This window comes from Notolabrus celidotus, chromosome 18 (genome assembly GCF_009762535.1).
Source record: "Notolabrus celidotus isolate fNotCel1 chromosome 18, fNotCel1.pri, whole genome shotgun sequence".
Taxonomy (NCBI): domain Eukaryota; kingdom Metazoa; phylum Chordata; class Actinopteri; order Labriformes; family Labridae; genus Notolabrus; species Notolabrus celidotus.
The window spans coordinates 31,116,799-31,137,013 of record NC_048289.1 but is presented as its reverse complement, the minus strand read 5'-3'; the positions used below and the strand labels follow the sequence as shown (position 1 = coordinate 31,137,013).

Genomic DNA, 20,215 nt, shown 5'->3' with positions numbered 1-20,215 from the left:
GAAGTGAACGGATTTGTTTTTGGTCCACTTTCTCGCCGAGACCCTCATTAACCCCCCTTACTGTGTGCACATGCAGCACATAGACACGGCTGGAGAAGCGGACGCACACAGACTGGTTCACTTTTAAAATATGCGGTCAGGTTCATAAACATAAAAGCTGGTGTTAGTTCTCAGACTCTCTTTTAGACACCCAGAGGAATTTACAGACGACCCCCCCACTGTGCTCCAACCAGGAGAGTAAGACTGCTGAGTCATTTCACGTGCCTCCATCTCTTACTCTGCACATTTTGGTAAGGTGTCAGACTCATGAGCATGAAGTGGTCTCATGAAAAACCAGTGGAAGGATCAGTTCTAGCCCTCGATCTCAAACAGACCCGAGGATTTAAACTGTAAAACACTTTGTTTGTAATGACTGCAGGAGAGTTTGATTTCGGTTGAAGCTCCTATGTGGATTTTGGTTTTCACTATACAGCCGTAAATATTGTTGCAGACAGTTTGACCCAGGTCATTAAAATCAAATGCATCCTGCATTAACAAAAGGCTTTTCCTTTTTTTTTAAAATGCATTTTATTAAAGTATTACAATAGTTGCACACAGGTTCACAACAACATTATATACACCATATACAACAGTACATTAAGGGTGCACAATAACAACAATGATAAAGTGTTACATTAAATGTTAGAGTCCCAGGGCAACAAGCTAGGATTTTTCTTGTCTGTACTTTTCCTCCTCCTGAGGAAAGAGATGATATTTTTAAAAACAACACATTCAAATCAAATGCATCTTGCATTAACAAAAGGCTTTTTCCTGTCCAGCTTATAGACGTAGAAGTTTTCTGCAGCCAGAGTCTGCACAGTAGGGAATTTGTGTGTTTCCACAGTAACAAGCTCCGCCCTACAGCGTAGCGTCCCGAGCAGTGGCGGAGCCAGCGGGTAGCCAGGGGTGGCCATGGCCACCTCTGAAAAGTAATTGGCCACCCTGAAATTCTTAAACATAACTGGCTGTTTGCATTACTTATATTCAAATCAGTTGTTGTGTTTCAGCGAGCTGCAGAGACAGAGTTTCTGTGGATTTGAATATTGTTTTTGTTGATGCTTTGACTTTGGACAATCATCTTCATTTTGAGTCCTTAAAGAGTTCAGCAGATTTAAATGTTGACACTCTGTCAAGTTACATTTTTAATGTTAACGTTAGAAATCTATAAAAATTTAACATTTGTTAAATTATTTTATAAAAAGATTGATTTTGGGGCGCTGGTGGCCTAGCGGTCTAAGTGCCCCACATACGTCCTCATCGTAGGGGTCGCCGGTTCAATTCCCAGCCGGTCGACCATGTCCTGCATGTCTTCCCCCGCTCTCCGCTCCCCTTTCATGTCTCTCTTCAGCTGTTGTATGGAATAAAGGCAGAAAGGCCAAAAAATATAACTTAAAAAAAAAAAAAATAAAGAAGTTAAAGTAGATGTGATTAGTGGAAGTAACCCTCCTAGGTTTTAGGGTAAGCCCCTACTGTTTTCCACACCTGGCCACCCCTTCAGCAGTCAGCGCCCCAGTTTGGCCACCCAGGTCAAAACTGTCTGGCTCCGCCCCTGGTCCAGAGGTCCTACGGAGTTTCCCTCTACAGCGGCTGTCAATCAAAGTAAACCTGGATGTTAAACCCTGTTTTTTAACCTCTAATAACAAAAAAGGACATTTTCAGGGAAAAGAGGACTTGAACACAAAACAGTCAAATACTAACTACATATCACCACAGCATACAGTTGGGAGAAACATTCGTACCACATGTATTTATTTTTAAAGTTTGACCGCAGCCCCATTCAAATGAATGGGGGAGACAGAGTTTTTGACCTACACTGCAGCCAGCCACTAGGGGGAGCAGTTTTTGTGGCGGCCTCACTTCGAGCCGAGCGAGATGACGTTCATTTTATATAAAGGCTATGGTCCAGCTCTTCAGGTCAGGACAGGACACTCCTCAGAAGTCCCGTCAGAGACCTTTTTGATTCCTGTGTTTCTAGTTTCCTTTGGCGGCCCGCGGCCCGTCGGGACTTGTAGTGGTTCGTGCAGCTAATGCTCGTAATGATAGGCGAAGCAGCATGGAGGATAGTTTAGACTAATAATAGATGGTCCTAAAATACTGCATGTACAGTAAACAAACCTTTACAATCGGCCTCACCCATGGAGGCGATCTGAGAGGTTTTCTCTCTTAACTCCAGACACGCCTGATGAGGGTCAGTCACATTAGTAAACACCAAAACATTATCAGGTCTCTTTGTTTGGCATCGGACGGCGTCCTGAGGACGTTTTTGTGACGACAGCCTTAAATGGAACCAGTTAATACAAACAAGAACTGGCTGTTGTTGCCCGAAAATAAAACCAGAATGGAATGATTTCAATGGCTGCAAGAGAGCGAGTTCAGAGACTTAACTTTAGCCCATGCATCTCATGTCCTTCATATGGTATCATGAGTTATATGGATAGTTGCCTGCACAATATTACAGAGCTTATAGTTCCCTATTCCCCCTCTAGAACACTATGCTCCCAACATGCAGGCCTGCTCATCCTACCTAAAGTCTCTAAAAGTAGTATGGGAGGTAGAGCCTTCAGTTATCAGGCCCCTCTCTTTTGGAATCATCTACCAGTCAGGGTCCGGGAGGCAGACCCCCTCTCTACTTTTAAGAGTAGGCTTTCCTTTTTGATAAAGCTTCTAGTTAGAGCTGGATCAGGCTTGGACCAGGTCTTAGTTATGCTGCTATAGGCTTAGACTGACACACTGGGATCCTGTCTTTCCCTCTCTCTCCTCTCTCTGCCTGTCTCTCACTTTAACTCTTCCTGTCCCATTAAAGTTACTAACCATAGACATTTCTGGAGTCCCTGAGCTCCCTTGTCTCGTAGGTTCCTCTGGATCTCTGCTGTAGATTCTCTTACTTTCTTTCTTTCTTTCCTTCCTTCCTTTTTCTCTTTCTGTCTTTCTTTCATTTTTCCTTTCATTCCTTCTTTCCTTCTTTCTTCTTTCTTTGTTCTTTCCATGTTTCTTCATCCTTTATGTCTCCTTTTCTCATCCCATCCTTTCCTTCTGTCATTCCTTCACCATTTCTTCTCCTCTTTTTCTTTCTTCTGGTCTCCCTCTCTTCTCTGTTTTCTTAGACCTTTCTGGAGTCCCTGAGCTCCCTTGTCTCGTAGGTTCCTCTGGATCTCTGCTGCTGTGGACGTCCCAGACTCCAGCTGCTACAACTACTACTATCCGTCTCCCCACTATCATCTCTCTCTCTCTCTTCATCTCCCTCTATCCCTCTCTCCAACACGGTCTCAGCAGATGTGTGTCTAACATGAGTCTGGTCCTGCTGGAGGTTTCTGCCTGTTAAAGGAAGTTTGTCCTTGCCACTGTAACTTGCTAAATGCTGCAAAGTGCTCTGCTCATGGTGGATTAAGATGAGATCAGACTGAGTCCTGTCTGTGAGAGGGGACTGGATCTGATCCTGGTCTTGATGTTGGGTCTTTGTTAATAATAGAACAGAGTAAAAGATGTCTCTTGTCTACAGATTCTCTGTTAAAGTGCAGGTTAGTGTCAGGGTGCAAACACACAGAGAGAAGCTCTCACTGTCTCTGAAGGTGAGACAATGAGGCAGCACAGAGCTCTGGAACTCAGGGGTATATTTAAGCTCCTCACACCTGGTCTCAATCAGGGCCAATCAGCCACACACACACACACACACACACCTGACTCTGCTCTGGGATGATTCCTCCACCAAACTCACTGAGTAGCCCTCACAGGTGTGTAATCAAAGGCTGGACTCTGGTACACGTTCACATCAAGTCCCTCTACGTACCGCTATAAAACCTTACATGACAGGTCCAGTAAACGCCACGGACCCTCATACAGAGCTGTTGAGTCGCCATTCACTCTGTCATCGAGGCACTATTCATACAATAAACACTCACACCACCATGAGGGAAGAGTCACGTTGACCTGACTGCAGTCTCCCATTTCCATCGTCCCAGATCTGTTTGTGGGTACATAAGAAAGACCATCAGTGTTATCACAATATGTCAGAGCTGCGAGTCTGAAGAAGCCTGACAGTCATGTATGAAACCTGAGTTCAGCCTTTTGCTCCAGACAATGCGGAGAGTTCGGTTGCAGAGCAGAGACCCGGGTTAAGCTCTCTAAGGAGTTTCAGGCTGGGAATAAGGGATCTTAAGTCTTTCAGAGAGAGAGCCACAAAGGAAGGAGAGTGTTGGACAATTAGTAATGTGGTGTTGTGAATGAAGCAGATCAAGTTCTTGTTTGTTTGTTACGGACAGGTAGAGAGACGCAGTCATGCAGAAACACACTGTTGATCCTTTTTCACCTCCTCTATCCGGACACAGAAACCTCCACCTAAACTCACGGCACCGGTCAATGTAAGGTAGCAATTTCCTCCAATCATCCGCCTCTTTTTTTCCACAGAGGAGGATTTGTTTTTGCTCCCATTTGTTTGTCCGTCAGCAGTCTCACAGATATCTGGCACGCTTTGTATGAACCTTGGTGGAAGGGTGTAGCATTGGCCGAGGAAGGACCTATTAAATTGTGGACAAGATCCTGATCTGACTCACAAACGAGCAGTAATAGCGGATCTGACTATTATATCCAGACATGGTGGTTGCACTTGCAGATTTGTGCATCATGGAGTGTTGGCCTGGGTGGAGGTCTGAGCTTCCTGAGTGTCCTTTAGTGGATTTAAGATACTCAAACCGTCTTCTGTGCGTGCGCTTAGCCTGCAAAGAACGACTACTGTCTCATAGATCTCTCTGTGAGTTATTTTCTGGGTTAAATTTTTACATTTGGTCAATAAAATATCATAAACAAAGGATCTTGTATGTTTCAATTTTGATCTAAATTTACTTTCAATAAGAAAAAAAGCAGCATTTTATCAGTTTGGGATTTTTTTCACTCAATTTTATGAATAAAAATCAAGTCAACTTTATTTCTATAGCACATTTAAAACAACCAATAATGGACAAAGTGCTTTACAAGTTTAAATTAAAAGAAGACAACAATAAACAACACAACATATTCATGTAAAATTGAGAAATCAAGTCAAATCTGGTGGGATATTAATGTTCTCAACTCGAGGAGAAGGAGGCCAAAGAGAAGACATTTGTCTTCCACAATGATTTAAAACGTTCAATTAAAAAGTGCTCCATGAATAAAATGTATCTTATTATTATTACTTCTATACATAAATAAATGAATAAATAAATAAATGAATGAATGAATGAATGAATGAATGAATGAATAAATAAATGAATAAATGAATAAATGAATAAATGAATAAATGAATAAATGAATAAATGAATAAATAAATGAATAAATAAATAAATAAATGAATAAATGAATGAATAAATAAATAAATAAATGAATAAATGAATGAATGAATAAATAAATGAATAAATGTATTAATAAATAAATTAATAAATAAATGAATAAATAAATAAATAAATGAATGAATAAATAAATAAATAAATGAATAAATGAATAAATGAATAAATGAATAAATGAATGAATGAATGAATGAATAAATAAATAAATAAATGTATGAATAAATAAATTAATAAATAAATAAATGTATGAATAAATAAATAAATGAATGAATGAATGAATAAATAAATAAATGAATGAATGAATGAATGAATGAATAAATAAATAAATTAATTAATAAATAAATAAATGTATGAATAAATAAATAAATAAATGAATGAATGAATGAATGAAACTCCCATGACAAATTTTTAAAAACAATAAAATACATTTTGAAAAAAACATAAATAATAGAAACATAAAAAAAAAGAACACAAATATAAATGAATATAAATATAAATGAACAAAAATTTCAAAACAAATAAATAATGAAGCGAAATAAATTCAACTAATTAAACAAAAATATAGAAATAAAACACATGAATAAAAAATAACACAATTTAAATGTATTCATTAAATGTATACAAAACTGTACAGGAGTAAGTTACCCTATAAGAATCAGAAGTGACACATGCACTTGTATTTCGTATCGATTCTGTGGTATCAATATATCAATACTACAGAATCAATATGCCCACCACTAATATGTTGTGTCTATAAACTGTACAGCAGTAGCTGGTCACGGCTCTAAAGCTCTACTACCTGGATGTAAATGATCACAGGTGACGATGTCGTCTGGTAGCACGGCGTGGTTTGTCAGTATGTTGATCTAGTAAATGGAGATAAAGTTGTATGTAAGCTGTGTCTGGTTCAACTGACATATAACCACTCCACCAGAGACATGAGGAACCAGCACAGGCTTGAGGATGCTAACCTGCAGGAGGTGCTAGCTCTGCTAACTGTAGACTCACTCTGAAAGCTGATTTGACGTCTTCAGACTCTGCCACCCCCATGTTTAGCTTTGTTGAATATATTCTGCTTAATTCTGACAGTTTCCTGAGATATCTCACCTTCAGACTAGTTTGTTAGCATGACTTTAATTTCTGTTTCATCGATGCTGAAATTCGTAGCTTTGAGCACCCTTCATTTCTTGAGTGATCTGTTCTTCTAGAGGGATTCTAAAACCCTTTTCTTTTACAACACCAGCCCTGACAGCAGGAATTAGACTTATAGGATTTAGAATTGAATGTGAGGCCACATCGTTTATCCACATGGTTATAAATGCAGAGGATCAAATCTTTGCACCTCTGAATTTTAAGGTTTTACCTGCTTAGTTTGCAGAATTAAGAATCTCTGTCATAAAGCAGAAGTATAACTGTGAGTGCAGCTCAGCCCTCTATTGATGAGTGATAAATTACAGAGTGTTAGATCACAAAGTTATATCCTCGGCACACACTCATGCATATTCATATTTTCCTGCATTCAGAGACACAACAGACAAACACAGTCACCTGTCCGTGTGACACCATGTGATGCTGCAGGGAGGTGTTAATCTTTAGTTTTTGCTGTGACAAGTGGGCTGGTTCACTCCTGCAGGTGACTGCTGTGCTACTGTACAACCCTGAGAGCTTCCACACACAGGTACACACACTCCTGCGCCCGGCTGGCTCAGCTTTATTTCACCTGAAGGTAAGAATCAATCTGAGTGTGTGTTTTCATTCTGTTCTGAGCAGAGATTTGAATTAATGGTTGATTAATAAAATATAGAGAGAGAGTTTTTAAGTGTTTTTATATCTTATGAGTTCTGTAAGACTCTGAAGTCACTTTAAAGCATTTAGATAGCAAAAACTGTCCTTATTTACTTCCTAATCAGAGTAAAATCTCCTTTAAATATTAACCTCAGTGTTCCTAAAAACACTGACAATGACTCACGTCTTCTACTAAACCGAATACAAACTGTACTTCTTCATAAAAACCTTGTTAAGATGATATCTGACCCTGCTCCTTGTTTTTAAGTTGTCACAGTGATAAAAAAAATCTGCAGCAACAAGTGTGCAAAGCTTGTGGTCAGCAGAACAATCAGTAATCTGAGCTGCAGCATTAAGAGCAGTAACACAATCCCTGAATGCTTCAAAAACCTCGACAAGATGTGGTCAAGGTGATAAGCAAAGTTTGAGATCAGGTTCCACAATGAAAGCTGAACAATGAGAGTCGTAGATAAGAAAAGAAATGTGGATATTGCACGCTTTAAGGAGAAGAATGAGCAGATATTTGAAACGGGGATGTGAATAAATTAATTCTTGTTTTGGGACGGTTCATGAAAGTCTCAAAAATCAAAGAAACTTGGGCATTTAAGTTTTAGTTTTTTGTGTCTGTCAGCAGAAAGTGCAACAAGAAAGATTCTTTCTAGATTCTAGAAAGAAAAAAAATCAAAATTCAAAATAAAATAAACAAAAATCTGTCATATAAAACTATTTTATTTATATTTAGGGCTTTCCAATGTACTTTTAAAAAATAGTTTTAACATGAATTTTAATGAAAAAAAAGTTATCCTCATTGAACCATGCTTTGTGAGAATTAAAAAACACCAATGGACCAAATCTTGATTTAAATGTTTAGTAATGGAGTTAAAAATTTGATTAAAAAAAAAATGTGTATTGGGATTTTTTGGGGTTCTGACCCTTTTGGAATTAATTAATTGAATATGCCCCGGGTCAAATTGACCCAGGAACATTATTGCTGTCCCAAAGATACGAACATAACAGGAGGGTTAATAATGATGATAATAAAAAATAATAATCTTTATTTTTAAAAACAGGGATACAAAGAACTTTAAAAATAAGAAAAACTCAAATTCAATGAGAGAGAAATGTGAGGAAGACGATGACTAAAAGTTTAAAAAGCTGCAGCAAAAGATCCTCAAAGTGACGGAGATATAAGAGAGATTAAAAGGTTATGATCACTGTCTGGGTGCCCCACATGCAGAGGCTGCGGTCCTTGTCGCAGGGGTCACCGGTTCGATTCCTGACCGGTCAACCATTTCCTGCATGTCTTCCCCCACTCTGCTCCCCATACTTCCTGTCTCTCTTCAGCTGTCCAATGGAATAAAGGCAAAAAGCCCAAAAAATACAACTTAAAAAAAAAAAAAGGTATGCGCATCAACAAATAAAATAAATAACACTATATTTGATTAATAAAAACTGCAAAAGATACAAGATTAAAACAATAAAAATATCAGAAATATGTAATATAAAAAAATTAAAATATTAAATACAATTATAAATAATAAAATTATACAATCTTGCCAGTTATACTGCTTGAAAAAGAACAAATATCTGGATTAAAACACGCTCAGATGACATCTCCTGTATAAGCACATTGATAAAAATGTGTTTATAAAAATATTTAATGTTCAGGAAAATCTGTTTCAATGTTTAGTTTGCATCTCGGTGCATCAATCAGTCACAGCTTGTTAAACACCTGTTCTGTTAAAGGCACAGTCAGGAGTTTTACCCCTGGGAATCACACTCTTATTAAATTCATATTTCTGAATACTGAATTTCAGTTCCTGTATTCAGGTCAGATTTTCCATGAGTGTATATTCGTCCCTCCCCCTGAAGTGTCTCTGTTTCGAGTTCTGCTGCTAAAGTCTGTCAGTGAGAAGTAAGTCATCAAGCAGGAGGAGTTTTCTTCTTTAGATAATTCTCTTTTGACGTTTGTTTCATCCTCATGTCTGAAACTGGAGCAGGATTATCAAACAGACGTACGTTGACATATTGCCTCAGCAAAGAAACGCCTCAACCTGAGCTTTACTAGCTAAAAGAGCTAACTGTCCGCTAACAGGATTTAATATTTAAGCCGGCATGTGAATGCTTCACTTCTCTTTCAGGACTCATGAGTTAAACCGTGTGCATATTCACCTTATTCAAACATTTATTGGTAATGACACCATGACAACGTTAAACCGATACGTCTGCTCAACTTTTGTAAGCTAACGGTAACAAATCAGAGCTTCCAAAGTTTCATTCATTCGCTTCCACAACAAATGCACGCTTTGGCGGCAGATGTATCTTTATCACAGTGGGTGATGGTGCTCATGGGAAATGCAGTCTTCATCCTGGAAAAAAAACCCACTACCAATTTCCTCCACAGGGGGCGCCAGAATCAACACAACATTAAAACAAATGGACAGGAAGAAGTGCACAATTTCTCTCTTTTACAATTTCCTTAATATTTCCTGAATTGCAGATAAATGTTGTCGTTATGTTGGAATAGAAAAGAAGGGGAGTGTTGTGTAGAGGGAAACAAGACAAGCATGTGTGAGGCACGTCCCTGCTGTCACAACAGGGCTGACTCTGTTTCATAAATACCAGACTATTGATCTTTGAAACAGTGCAGCATGCAGGACTGGTAATTCTGAGGGTCGGGTTGAGTCTCTGCAAAGAGGAATCACAAACTGTCTGCTGCTGTGGAAATACTTTAAGACCAATAAATGACTGATTTAAAGTCAGTGTCGCCGTGTGAAGTCAAACTAAAGAGAGAGAGAGCAGAGAGACGATGCTGGGGGAACGGTTCTGTGCTGCACCTGGGTCCCTCCTTTCAAAGCAACATTAAGATTTTCTGATGAAGCAAAACCAAAGCAAACACGTGTTCTGGTCGAGCTGGCACTTTGAAGCTCGGGTAAACCATTAACCTTCAGGAATAGAGAATAAAAGTCCTTCCTCGAGTCTGGCCTTCAAACCGCATCAAACAAACTTCACACGTGGTGCAGACTCTTCATCGCTTTTACACTTCTTCTAAGAAACGGCTGAGTCATCTTACAGCTGCTGCTGCAGAACGCTCGCTTCGACAAGCGGGTGAGAGGTTCAGGGACTTGTTAAGACGGAAATACTTTGCAATATTGAGGTTTTGAAAGTCATTAAAGGTGGTAGAAGGCTGCAGGGCAGATTTAAGACTAGCCACCCGTGTACACGGTTCTGTTCCAGTGAACCACAGATGGGTGGCACAATGTCATTTGCAATAAGTGAGCATGTAATGGAGTTGTTAGTGCCCCGAGCAGCAGAGGAAACAAGCCAATTGCCTAAGTTGTTTCCAGAGTTCATCCTATTGTCAGCGGTGGGTGACGGCGGACCTGGAGTCTAACTTTAGAATACAAAAGATGCTCAGAGGAGGGAGAAAAAGCGACGGCTCCAACCTCAGAAATCTGGAGTATCAGAGCCTCGTTCAAGCAGAGTGCAGTGGAAACTTTGTGCCAAAGGTCAGGATGTGTTTTGGTTGTAGGGGGTTGTTCTGTGTGAAGTCTTGTTTTGTACACAGAGCACTTTGTTTCAGGTCATAAGCTCCACAAAGGGGGCAGAGAGAATGTGGAGAAAACAGCTCAACCTAGTGGGTCAACACAACACAGGGGACAAGCAGAGGATAGAACCACATCATAGAGAGGAAATGCATTTGATTACAGCTGCAAAGCTTCAAACGGTGGGGTCATTTTGCACTTTGCATGCACTTTAAAACATGACATGCTGTATGCTGCAGGAGAGGGATGGAAGTCGTGGAAAATTCCTCCAGAGTGTCTTGAATCATTAGAAAAAGTCTGTTTTTACGGAGCAGACGTCCCAGATGCTCTTCTTGTAAATCTCACTCCAACAACACTTTGAGTCATGTTTATGAAGGCAGACTTAGTCGTGGATTAGTTTTATCTTTGGAGGTTGAATTTATTACGGACACAGATGGGATTATGTAACTCTTCTTCATTTGTACCACTCAAAGTTAGAGCTGCTAAGTCCACTTGATCTGCACAGAACAAAGCAGATCTTTTATGGAGTTTGAGTTTAGTGAGTTTGTGCAGACTCACCAGAGCTGGGCGATAAAATGACAGAACTTATTGCTTATTAGTAATCAGCAGAGGAGAGCGGCTAATCATTCTTCATGTTGTCATAGAACGTATCCTGAACCTGCTGCAGGGCTAGACCGTTCTCTATGTTCTATTACTAACAAAGACCCAACATCAAGACCAGGATCACATCCAGTCCCATCTTCTAGACAGGACTCAGTCTGATCTCATCTTAATCCACCATGAGCAGAGCACTTTGCAGCATTTAGCAAGTTACAGTGGCAAGGACAAACTTCCTTTAACAGGCAGAAACCTCCAGCAGGACCAGACTCATGTTAGACACACATCTGCTGAGACCGTGTTGGAGAGAGGGATAGAGGGAGATGAAGAGAGAGAGAGAGATGATAGTGGGGAGACGGATAGTAGTAGTTGTAGCAGCTGGAGTCTGGCACGTCCACAGCAGCAGAGATCCAGAGGAACCTACGAGACAAGGGAGCTCAGGGACCCCAGAAAGGTCTATGGTTAGTAACTTTAATGGGACAGGAAGAGTTAAAGTGAGAGACAGGCAGAGAGAGGAGAGAGAGGGAAAGACAGGATCCCAGTGTGTCAGTCTAAGCCTATAGCAGCATAACTAAGACCTGGTCCAAGCCTGATCCAGCTCTAACTATAAGCTTTATCAAAAAGGAAAGTTTGAAGCCTACTCTTAAAAGTAGAGAGGGTGTCTGCCTCCCGGACCCTGACTGGTAGATGATTCCAAAGGAGAGGGGCCTGATAGCAGAAAGCAGACTTTTAATATCTAAGGTCACACTGAAAGCAAAGTTCAGATTTAGGTCACCTGAAGAGTAGTCAGAGTCCTAAATGTCCTCTTTCAGGTCACTCTGGTGCTACATGAAATCTTTACTTTTCTAATGACAAACTTTCTGCCCATCATCATCATCAGAGGTTTTCCATCACAGTGTGTGATCCACTCACTGTCAGGCTGACCTATCACTGACACCTTTAAAGCCTAAAATAACTTAATCGATCCTTCAATTACAGATAAACTTGCCAGATCATTCTCTGAACATCGCAGTCACTCCCATCCTTTGGTTTTCCATGAGGATGCCGTGTTTATCTCTCCTCCTCTGTACCCGGGTACTCAGGGATCACGGGAAGCTGAGAGGACGTTGTTTCTATGAGCTCATGGAGTGAGCTCCACAGTCTGGCAGTGCGGACGCCGGCTGCAGCCAGGATAAAGTGGAGTCTGTGAGAGGAGCCCAGTTCACTCAGTCAGATAGCGGTGATTCAAACCCCATTTGTTTTGGGCGGAGAGGATGCTCTCAGTGGTTTGGCTGTGATTGATCCTTCCTCTGCCCGTGATCGCACCGTGACACCGTTCCAGTTTCCACATTCATTTTTCCCCTGCTGACTTCGACCAGTTCAGCGCGGCGGTGCTTCCTTTATTGGCCGTCTGACAGCTCTTTGACCACCACCCAGAAAAAAAAAAGGTCTGAGGCGACTGCTTCAGCAGACAGAGACCTTGGAATGGAAACATCTCTGTATTTCAGGATTCACACGTCCACGAGACAAGGGAGCTCAGGGACTCCAGAAAGGTCTATGGTTAGTAACTTTAATGGGACAGGAAGAGTTAAAGTGAGAGACAGGCAGAGAGAGGGAAAGACAGGATCCCAGTGTGTCAGTCTAAGCTTATAGCAGAAAGTTTCTTTAAATTTTCAGTCTGAACACTTACTTTTCACTCTGACTTTTTCCTCACTGCTTCCTGGTGACATTTCTGCAAGAAGCAGGGGTGAAATGTATTGCAAGTAACTGGGATGATGGGTGATGGTGTCTCTTTCCTGCTCATTTGTCTACACCAGGGGTGTCAAACATGCGGCCCGCGGGCCAAACCCGGCCCGCCAAAGGTTCAAATCCGGCCCGCGGAACCACTTTGCAAAGTGAAGAAATTACAGAGAACACATTAACTGGAATTTTTCAATAAAAGTAACTACTATTTCAGATTTGTCCTCTGGGGGGTCACATAAAATCATAGGAGTAAACCAAAACCTGAACAATGCTTTTTTTCTTAAAGTGAGAAAATAGATTACTTGCTATTTGCAAAATTCAGTTGAGATCAGGCGGCAACCTCTGGTCTATAAAATATGAGTCCAATGTGGAAGTGCTAAAAACTGCAGTTCATTGAGGATCCACTTGAGGCTGGCTCAAGACGATCTTTACAGTAGAAATACACATGTTTACAGCCTGGTACAAAAGACCAGTGTAGTCTGGATAGATCATTTCTCTATCGGCACACACTGTAAGGGTTGAATTTTTTTCTAATGCGGCAATTTGGAAGATATTGAGATTATGAGTCTTCCAATGAGAGGCACAGCTGACTTGACTGACAGGCGGGAACACTGTAGTTGTTGGCTAGTCAGCCAGCCTCTTTACATCACAATAGCTGGACAGCAGTCGAGCAGCATATTGTATACAGTCTATGGTGCTGACTGAGTCAACCAGAAGCTGAAAAGCGTTTCTTTTTTTCAAGACTTTTTTTCTCAAAGTGATAAAATAAATGACTTGCTGTTTGCATAATCCAATAATAAGATGATCCACTAACTACTAACACTAGCACTACACCGCTGCATACAACACTGTCCAGCAAGCAAACTGTTCATGCTGGAGCTGAGGGGTCCAAAATAGTCAACTTTATTTATCTGTTCTTTTGCAGTAAACATTAAACTCGGTGTCAGGTGAATGGATAACTTGTGTGTTTGGTGTGTTCGCAGCAGGTCTCAGTGCTTAAAGAGCAAAAGCCCACTGTGAGACTCATCATGGCAAAAAAGACCATACAAACATATTATGTTAGGATTTTGCTGGTCCGGCCCACTTCAGATCAATTTGGGCTGTGTGTGGCCCCTGAACTGAAATGAGTATGACACTCCTGGTCTACACTGTGAATACGTCATGCAGCATTGATATTACACCAATAAACTGTCATCATAGCGTCAGACTCAAGACTATAGGATATCTTGTAACCAGTACACTGATTACCAAAGCACCTTTTCCCACCTCTCCCATCTGATAGGTAAACCTTCCCACTTTGAGGGACCTTTGTGAATAACAAATTTCAGGGGCAGGCTGTTCAGAAAGTTCCATGAACTCTGCAGGAGTGAAAATGTGGCCAAAGCTTTTGATGCATTCACAGTTTTAATAAATCACTTCTAGTTCAGGGCCCTGGCTTACCAAGCAGTTTAAACGTTCACCTTGTGTACGGAGCTTAGAGTCCACGTTGCAGCAGTCACTGGTTCGACTCCCAGCCATGACCATAGACTGTATAATAAATGGACGTAGTATCCGTTAAGTCACCCGTCTGTTTCCGAACTGCTGTTTTGAAGCCGATCGTCGGTGGGTGCCATATTTAAAATGTTGAAATCAACCAGACATCGTCCAAGCTAGTGTGAGGTAAAGAGGCGGGCCTTTAGCCTGTTCGCCAGCAGCTACAGGGTGCCTGTCTGTCAATCAAGTCAGCTACGCCCTTATTTGGGCAAAACTTGTAATCTTAATATCTTCAAAAATAACAACTTCTAAATAATTTCACCCATCGTACAGTGTGTGCTGATAGAGAACTGAGCTCTTCAGACCTGAGCTGTTTTTTGAACCAGGCTGTAAACATGTTTATCTCTGCTGTAAAGATCGTCTCTTTGAATGGGTGTGTATGTGGTTTCCTGTGTTTCTGCAGCCAGCCTCTAGTGGACGCTCAGTGAACTGCAGTTTTTAGCACTTCTGCATGTGCTTCATATTTTTAAAACTGGAGGTCACCGCTTGGTCATGACCCTTCGTGGCAAGTTTTCCCCAGCTCTCTACTGGCCACATTTCCTGTCTCTGCTCAGAGGCAAAACATAGGACTTTAAAATAATAACTCCTTAATGAAACAATTCAATATTTGTTTTATAAACTGAGCTGGGAGAGATATTAAACCAAGAGTAAAAAGCATAACTGCTCTCATGGACGTTTTGCTCTATATCTGAGTGTATATTATGTATTGTAAGAGATGCTATAGGAGGGGTGAAAGAGGCTGTAGATTTCTAGTGAAAGGCCAATGTTTAAACCTGTTAGACTCTGCTGTTAGTTGTTTCCTTGGAGAAAGAAAGTAGTAAATTGGGAAAGACCAGTGTGTGTGTTGGTGACTGTTTTCTGTAAAGTTGTGTGAGAGTACTCTGCATTTTTGTTGAGCTGGTTGTTTCAGTCGTTTCCTTCCCAGCTGTGGAAACACATGCAAGTGTGTGTTATCAATCAGAATTAATACAATTGAGCTGCAGCTCTCAAACAGCTGTTCTCTGTAACTTCATCTGTTTGTTTACAGGCTTAGAAAAACGTACGTCGAGGGTACGACTCCTCTGATTTGTGATTACCCACGAAAAAAAACAACCGGATTTTCGTGTCAGATTGGTCCTCATGTGGGTCAGAGACCAGACAGCACCCGGTAACTGGTCTGTCTGTCTGCTCCTGTTCTCATGACCTGCATCACTCCATTGACCGCCTGACATTTGGGGGGTCAGCCGAACAACAAAAAAAAGATACCACAGATATCTGAGTTCACGATGAGAAATGTTGCAGGTTTAGGAATCTGGTCAGGAGAGGAGAGTAATTAGATTTCCCAGAAATGTTGGACCTAAGATTGGTCTGTCTAACCATCCATCCATCAGACGTGTGTGCTCAAGCTAACCCCAGCTGTCATTAGGCTTGAGGTCATTTCTTTTTTTACACTAAAGGTCAGGTGTAATATTTAAAGGTTCAAGAGGCCGGGCCCCCTAGTGGTAGCTCAAATGAAGAAGCTACAGCAGATACCATGCTGTGCAGAAAATCCTACCAAACAACTTTAGCATAAATGCATTGTAAATGTGTCTCTAAAAGTAGTATGGGAGGTAGAGCCTTCAGTTATCAGGCCCCTCTCCTTTGGAATCATCTACCAGTCAGGGTCCGGGAGGCAGACACCCTCTCTACTTTTAAGAGTAGGCTTCAAACTTTCCTTTTTGATAAAGCTTATAGTTAGAGCTGGATCAGGCTTGGACCAGGTCTTAGTTATGCTGCTATAGGCTTAGACTGACACACTGGGATCCTGTCTTTCCCTCTCTCTCCTCTCTCTGCCTGTCTCTCACTTAGACTCTTCCTGTCCCATTAAAGTTACTAACCATAGACCTTTCTGGAGTCCCTGAGCTCCCTTGTCTCGTAGGTTCCTCTGGATCTCTGCTGTAGATTCCTTTTTTGGGGTCTGTTATTCATCCTTTCTTTCTTTCTTTCTTTCTTTCTTTCTTTCTTTCTTTCTTTCTTTCTTTCTTTCTTTCTTTCTTTTTTGCTTTCTTTCTTTTTCATTCCTTCTCTTTCCGTCCTTCCTTCCTTCCTGCTTTCTTTCCTTCGTTCTTTTTCCTTCTTCTTTAATTAATTCCCTCGTTCTTTCCTTCTTTCTTCCTTCCTTCCTTACTTTCTTTCTTTCATTCTTTCTTTCCTTTTTGATAAAGCTTATAGTGAGAGCTGGATCAGGCTTGGACCAGGTCTTAGTTATGCTGCTATAGGCTTAGACTGACACACGGGGGATCCTGTCTTTCCCTCTCTCTCCTCTCTCTGCCTGTCTCTCACTTTAACTCTTCCTGTCCCATTAAAGTTACTAACCATAGACCTTTCTGGAGTCCCTGAGCTCCCTTGTCTCGTAGGTTCCTCTGGATCTCTGCTGTAGATTCCTTTCTTTCGTTCTTTCTTTCTTTCCTTCTTTCTTTTTCCTTCTTTCTTTCAGCCCTCCCTCTTCCTTCCTTCCTTCCTTCTTCTTTCTTTCTTTCTTTTTTCTTCTTTCTTTGATTCCTTCCTTCTTCTTTATTTCATTCCCTCTTTCTATCCTTCTTTCTTCCTTCCTTACGTTCATTCCTTCCTTCCTCCTTTCTTTCTTTCTTTATTTAATTCCTTCTTTCTTCCTTCCTTCCTTTCTTTCTTTTATTCATTTTTCCCTTCATTCCTTTCTTTCTTTCTCTCTTTATTCTTTCCATGTTTCTTCATCCTTTGTCTCCTTTTCTTATCCCGTTCTTTCCTTCTGTCATTCCTTCACCATTTCTTCTCCTCTTTTTCTTTCTTCTGGTCTCCCTCTCTTCTCTCTTTTCTTAGACCTTTCTGGAGTCCCTGAGCTCCCTTGTCTCGTAGGTTCCTCTGGATCTCTGCTGCTGTGGACGTGCCAGACTCCAGCTGCTACAACTACTACTATCCTTCTCCCCACTATCATCTCTCTCTCTCTTCATCTCCCTCTATCCCTCTCTCCAACACGGTCTCAGCAGATGTGTGTCTAACATGAGTCTGGTCCTGCTGGAGGTTTCTGCCTGTTAAAGGAAGTTTGTCCTTGCCACTGTAACTTGCTAAATGCTGCAAAGTGCTCTGCTCATGGTGGATTAAGATGAGATCAGACTGAGTCCTGTCTGTAAGAGGGGACTGGATCTGATCCTGTCTTGATGTTGGGTCTTTGTTAATTATAGAACATAGAGTCTGGTCTAGACCTGCTCTGTTTGGAAAGAGTCTGAGGAGAACATTTGTTGGGATTGCCTGATTTTTTCAAGAGTATGATGATGGATAAAACTGACTCTTGTCATTTCCCTCCACAGACTCTCAAAGATGCATAAACAGTACACCTCAGTCAAGCCCACTGAAGACATCAATGTAAAGACGGACAACGGACCTCAACCGAAGAAGCATCGGTATGTTCGGAAAGAGGGAACCTGTAACGTCGTGTTCCGACACGTCCCCGAGGAGTGGCTCCTGTTCGTGACCGACATCTTCACCACGTTGGTGGAGATCAGATGGAGGGTGATGTTCCTCATCTTTGCCTTGTCTTACATCCTATCCTGGCTTTTCTTCGGGATCCAATACTGGGTCATCGCTCTCGCTCACGGAGACCTCCAGAACCACACGAACGATCCGTGCATGTACGAAGTGCGCAGCTTCACGGCCGCGTTCCTCTTCTCCCTGGAGACCCAAACCACCATCGGGTACGGCTTCAGAGGGATGTCCGAGAACTGCATGATCGCAATCATCATCGTCACGATACAAGACGTCATCAGCTGCTTCATCGACACGTTCGTGATTGGGATTGTCGTCGCCAAGATGGCCTCGGCTAGGAAGCGAGCGCAGACGGTGGGCTTCAGTAACTCTGCGGTCATTAACCTACGTGACGGCTTCTTGTGTCTTTCCTGGAGAGTCGGCGACTTCCGCCGGCATCACCTCGTTGAAGGAACTGCTCTCGCTCAGATTGTGCGCTCCACGGTGCACGCGACGGGGAAAGTGGACGTGACCTACGAAGACCTGCTGATCCAGCAGAAGGACATCATCCTGGCAACGCCTACCACCATCTCCCACAGGATCGCACCCGGCAGCCCGCTGTACAGCATGAGTCTGGCAGATCTACGGCGAGCAGACTTTGAGCTGGTGGTGTCTTTTACCTACACGGACGACTCCACAGGGATGCTGCATCAGTCCCGAACCTCGTACACCCCTGCTGAGATCCTCTGGGGTCAGCTGTTCCAGGAGATGATCCGCGTCAGCAGGAGGAACTACAGGGTGGATTACACTTTGTTCAATCACACCGCCAAGGTTCTGGTGCCCGAGGTCAGCGCTGAGGAGTACGAACTCAAGAAGCAGCTGAGGCCTTCTCCTCGACACTCCCCCCGGCATTCCCCGCGCCCCTCTCCTCGGCTCTCCCCTCGCCTTTCACCGAGGTCCTCCCCGCGCCCCGCGAGGGCGCTGCAGCACAATCACGAAGAAAAGCTTCTGAAGCCTCCGACGGTGACTGTGGAAATGGTGAATGACAGTCGCCCTGAAGCAACTGTTTCACCTCAAGCGGACAGCCAACATTCGAACACTTTGACTCTGCCGAATGACCTCACGAGTTCAGAGAAGTGAAAGAGGAGACACTGAGCTCCACTTCTTTAATAAGAACACTGCTAAAGAGCATTCTGATGATGCCAGTGTGAAAATGTCAAAACTTCATACTCTGTTTTTATGCTACATGTCAAGTCAATTCAAGTCAAACTTTATTTATAGAGCATTTATATTAAAATACAACATAATCATGCACAATATAACAATGAATAAAAACAATAAAAGAACAGTAAGAGCTCAATTTAGGAAATAAAAGAGTCAAAAAGTAAGAAGCCAAGGATTCTTGTTTAGCTGGGACTGAAAGGAGAAGAGATGGGTTTTCAGGAGTGTTTTAAAGTGATCCACAGACTGTGCAGCTCTAACCTGGAAAGGTAGGCTGTTCCACAGCTTTGGGGCCGCCACTGAGAAGACTCACAGGTAGAGAGTCTGGACCGAGGTACTGCCAGGAGCAGCTGGTTTGATGACCTAAGTGCTCTGGAAGTACTGTGAGGCTGTACAAGGTCTAATAAATAAGACGGTGCCAGATCATTTAAAGGTGACATATCATGCAAAATCAACTTTTCAATGGTTCTCTACCTGAAATATGTTTCCCCGGCATGTCTACAAACCCCCCAAGAATGAAAAGAATCCATTCTGCCCCTGTTCTGATTTCTCCACCTTTCTGTAAATGTGTGCTGAAACCAGCCGTTTCAGTTTCCAGTGTTTTTCATACGTCACAACGCCATCCGGTCTGTAACAGGAAGTCAGAGCTCGGAGCTTGTTCAGCCCATAGACTGTATAAAATACAACTCAACCCCTCCTCTGTTTTTCATTCCCTGCACACGTGTGCTAACAAGGAGCTTAGGAGGGAGGCATGCTAGTTGTAGGCTGTCTTAATAAACACAAAGGTCGGTTTGACTCCCCACGTCTGCAGATTTGAAGATCTAGTGGGTGATTTTTATTTGTCATGGAAAAGTGCTAGCGCTAGTTAGCATAGCTACATGTCATAGCTGTAGCTGTAGCTGTGTACCAAGACACACGTCTACATACTGACAAATAAAACAACAAGAAACACTAAATCTGTGACCAATCCTTCAGAAAGGTCCTGCTGCCTTTCTG

At 42.0% G+C, this 20,215-nt stretch overlaps 1 protein-coding gene across 1 annotated transcript; it reads left to right on the top strand.

The window, feature by feature from the left end:
• Window positions 1–6,996: 6,996 nt before the first annotated feature.
• On the top strand, window positions 6,997–19,256 carry kcnj16 (potassium inwardly rectifying channel subfamily J member 16). Its single transcript, XM_034708379.1, has 2 exons — window positions 6,997–7,083; window positions 17,845–19,256. The coding sequence occupies exon 2, from the start codon at window positions 17,855–17,857 to the stop codon at window positions 19,136–19,138; it is 1,284 nt and encodes a 427-aa protein (XP_034564270.1). The 5' UTR covers window positions 6,997–7,083; window positions 17,845–17,854; the 3' UTR covers window positions 19,139–19,256.
• The last annotated feature ends 959 nt before the right edge of the window (window positions 19,257–20,215 follow it).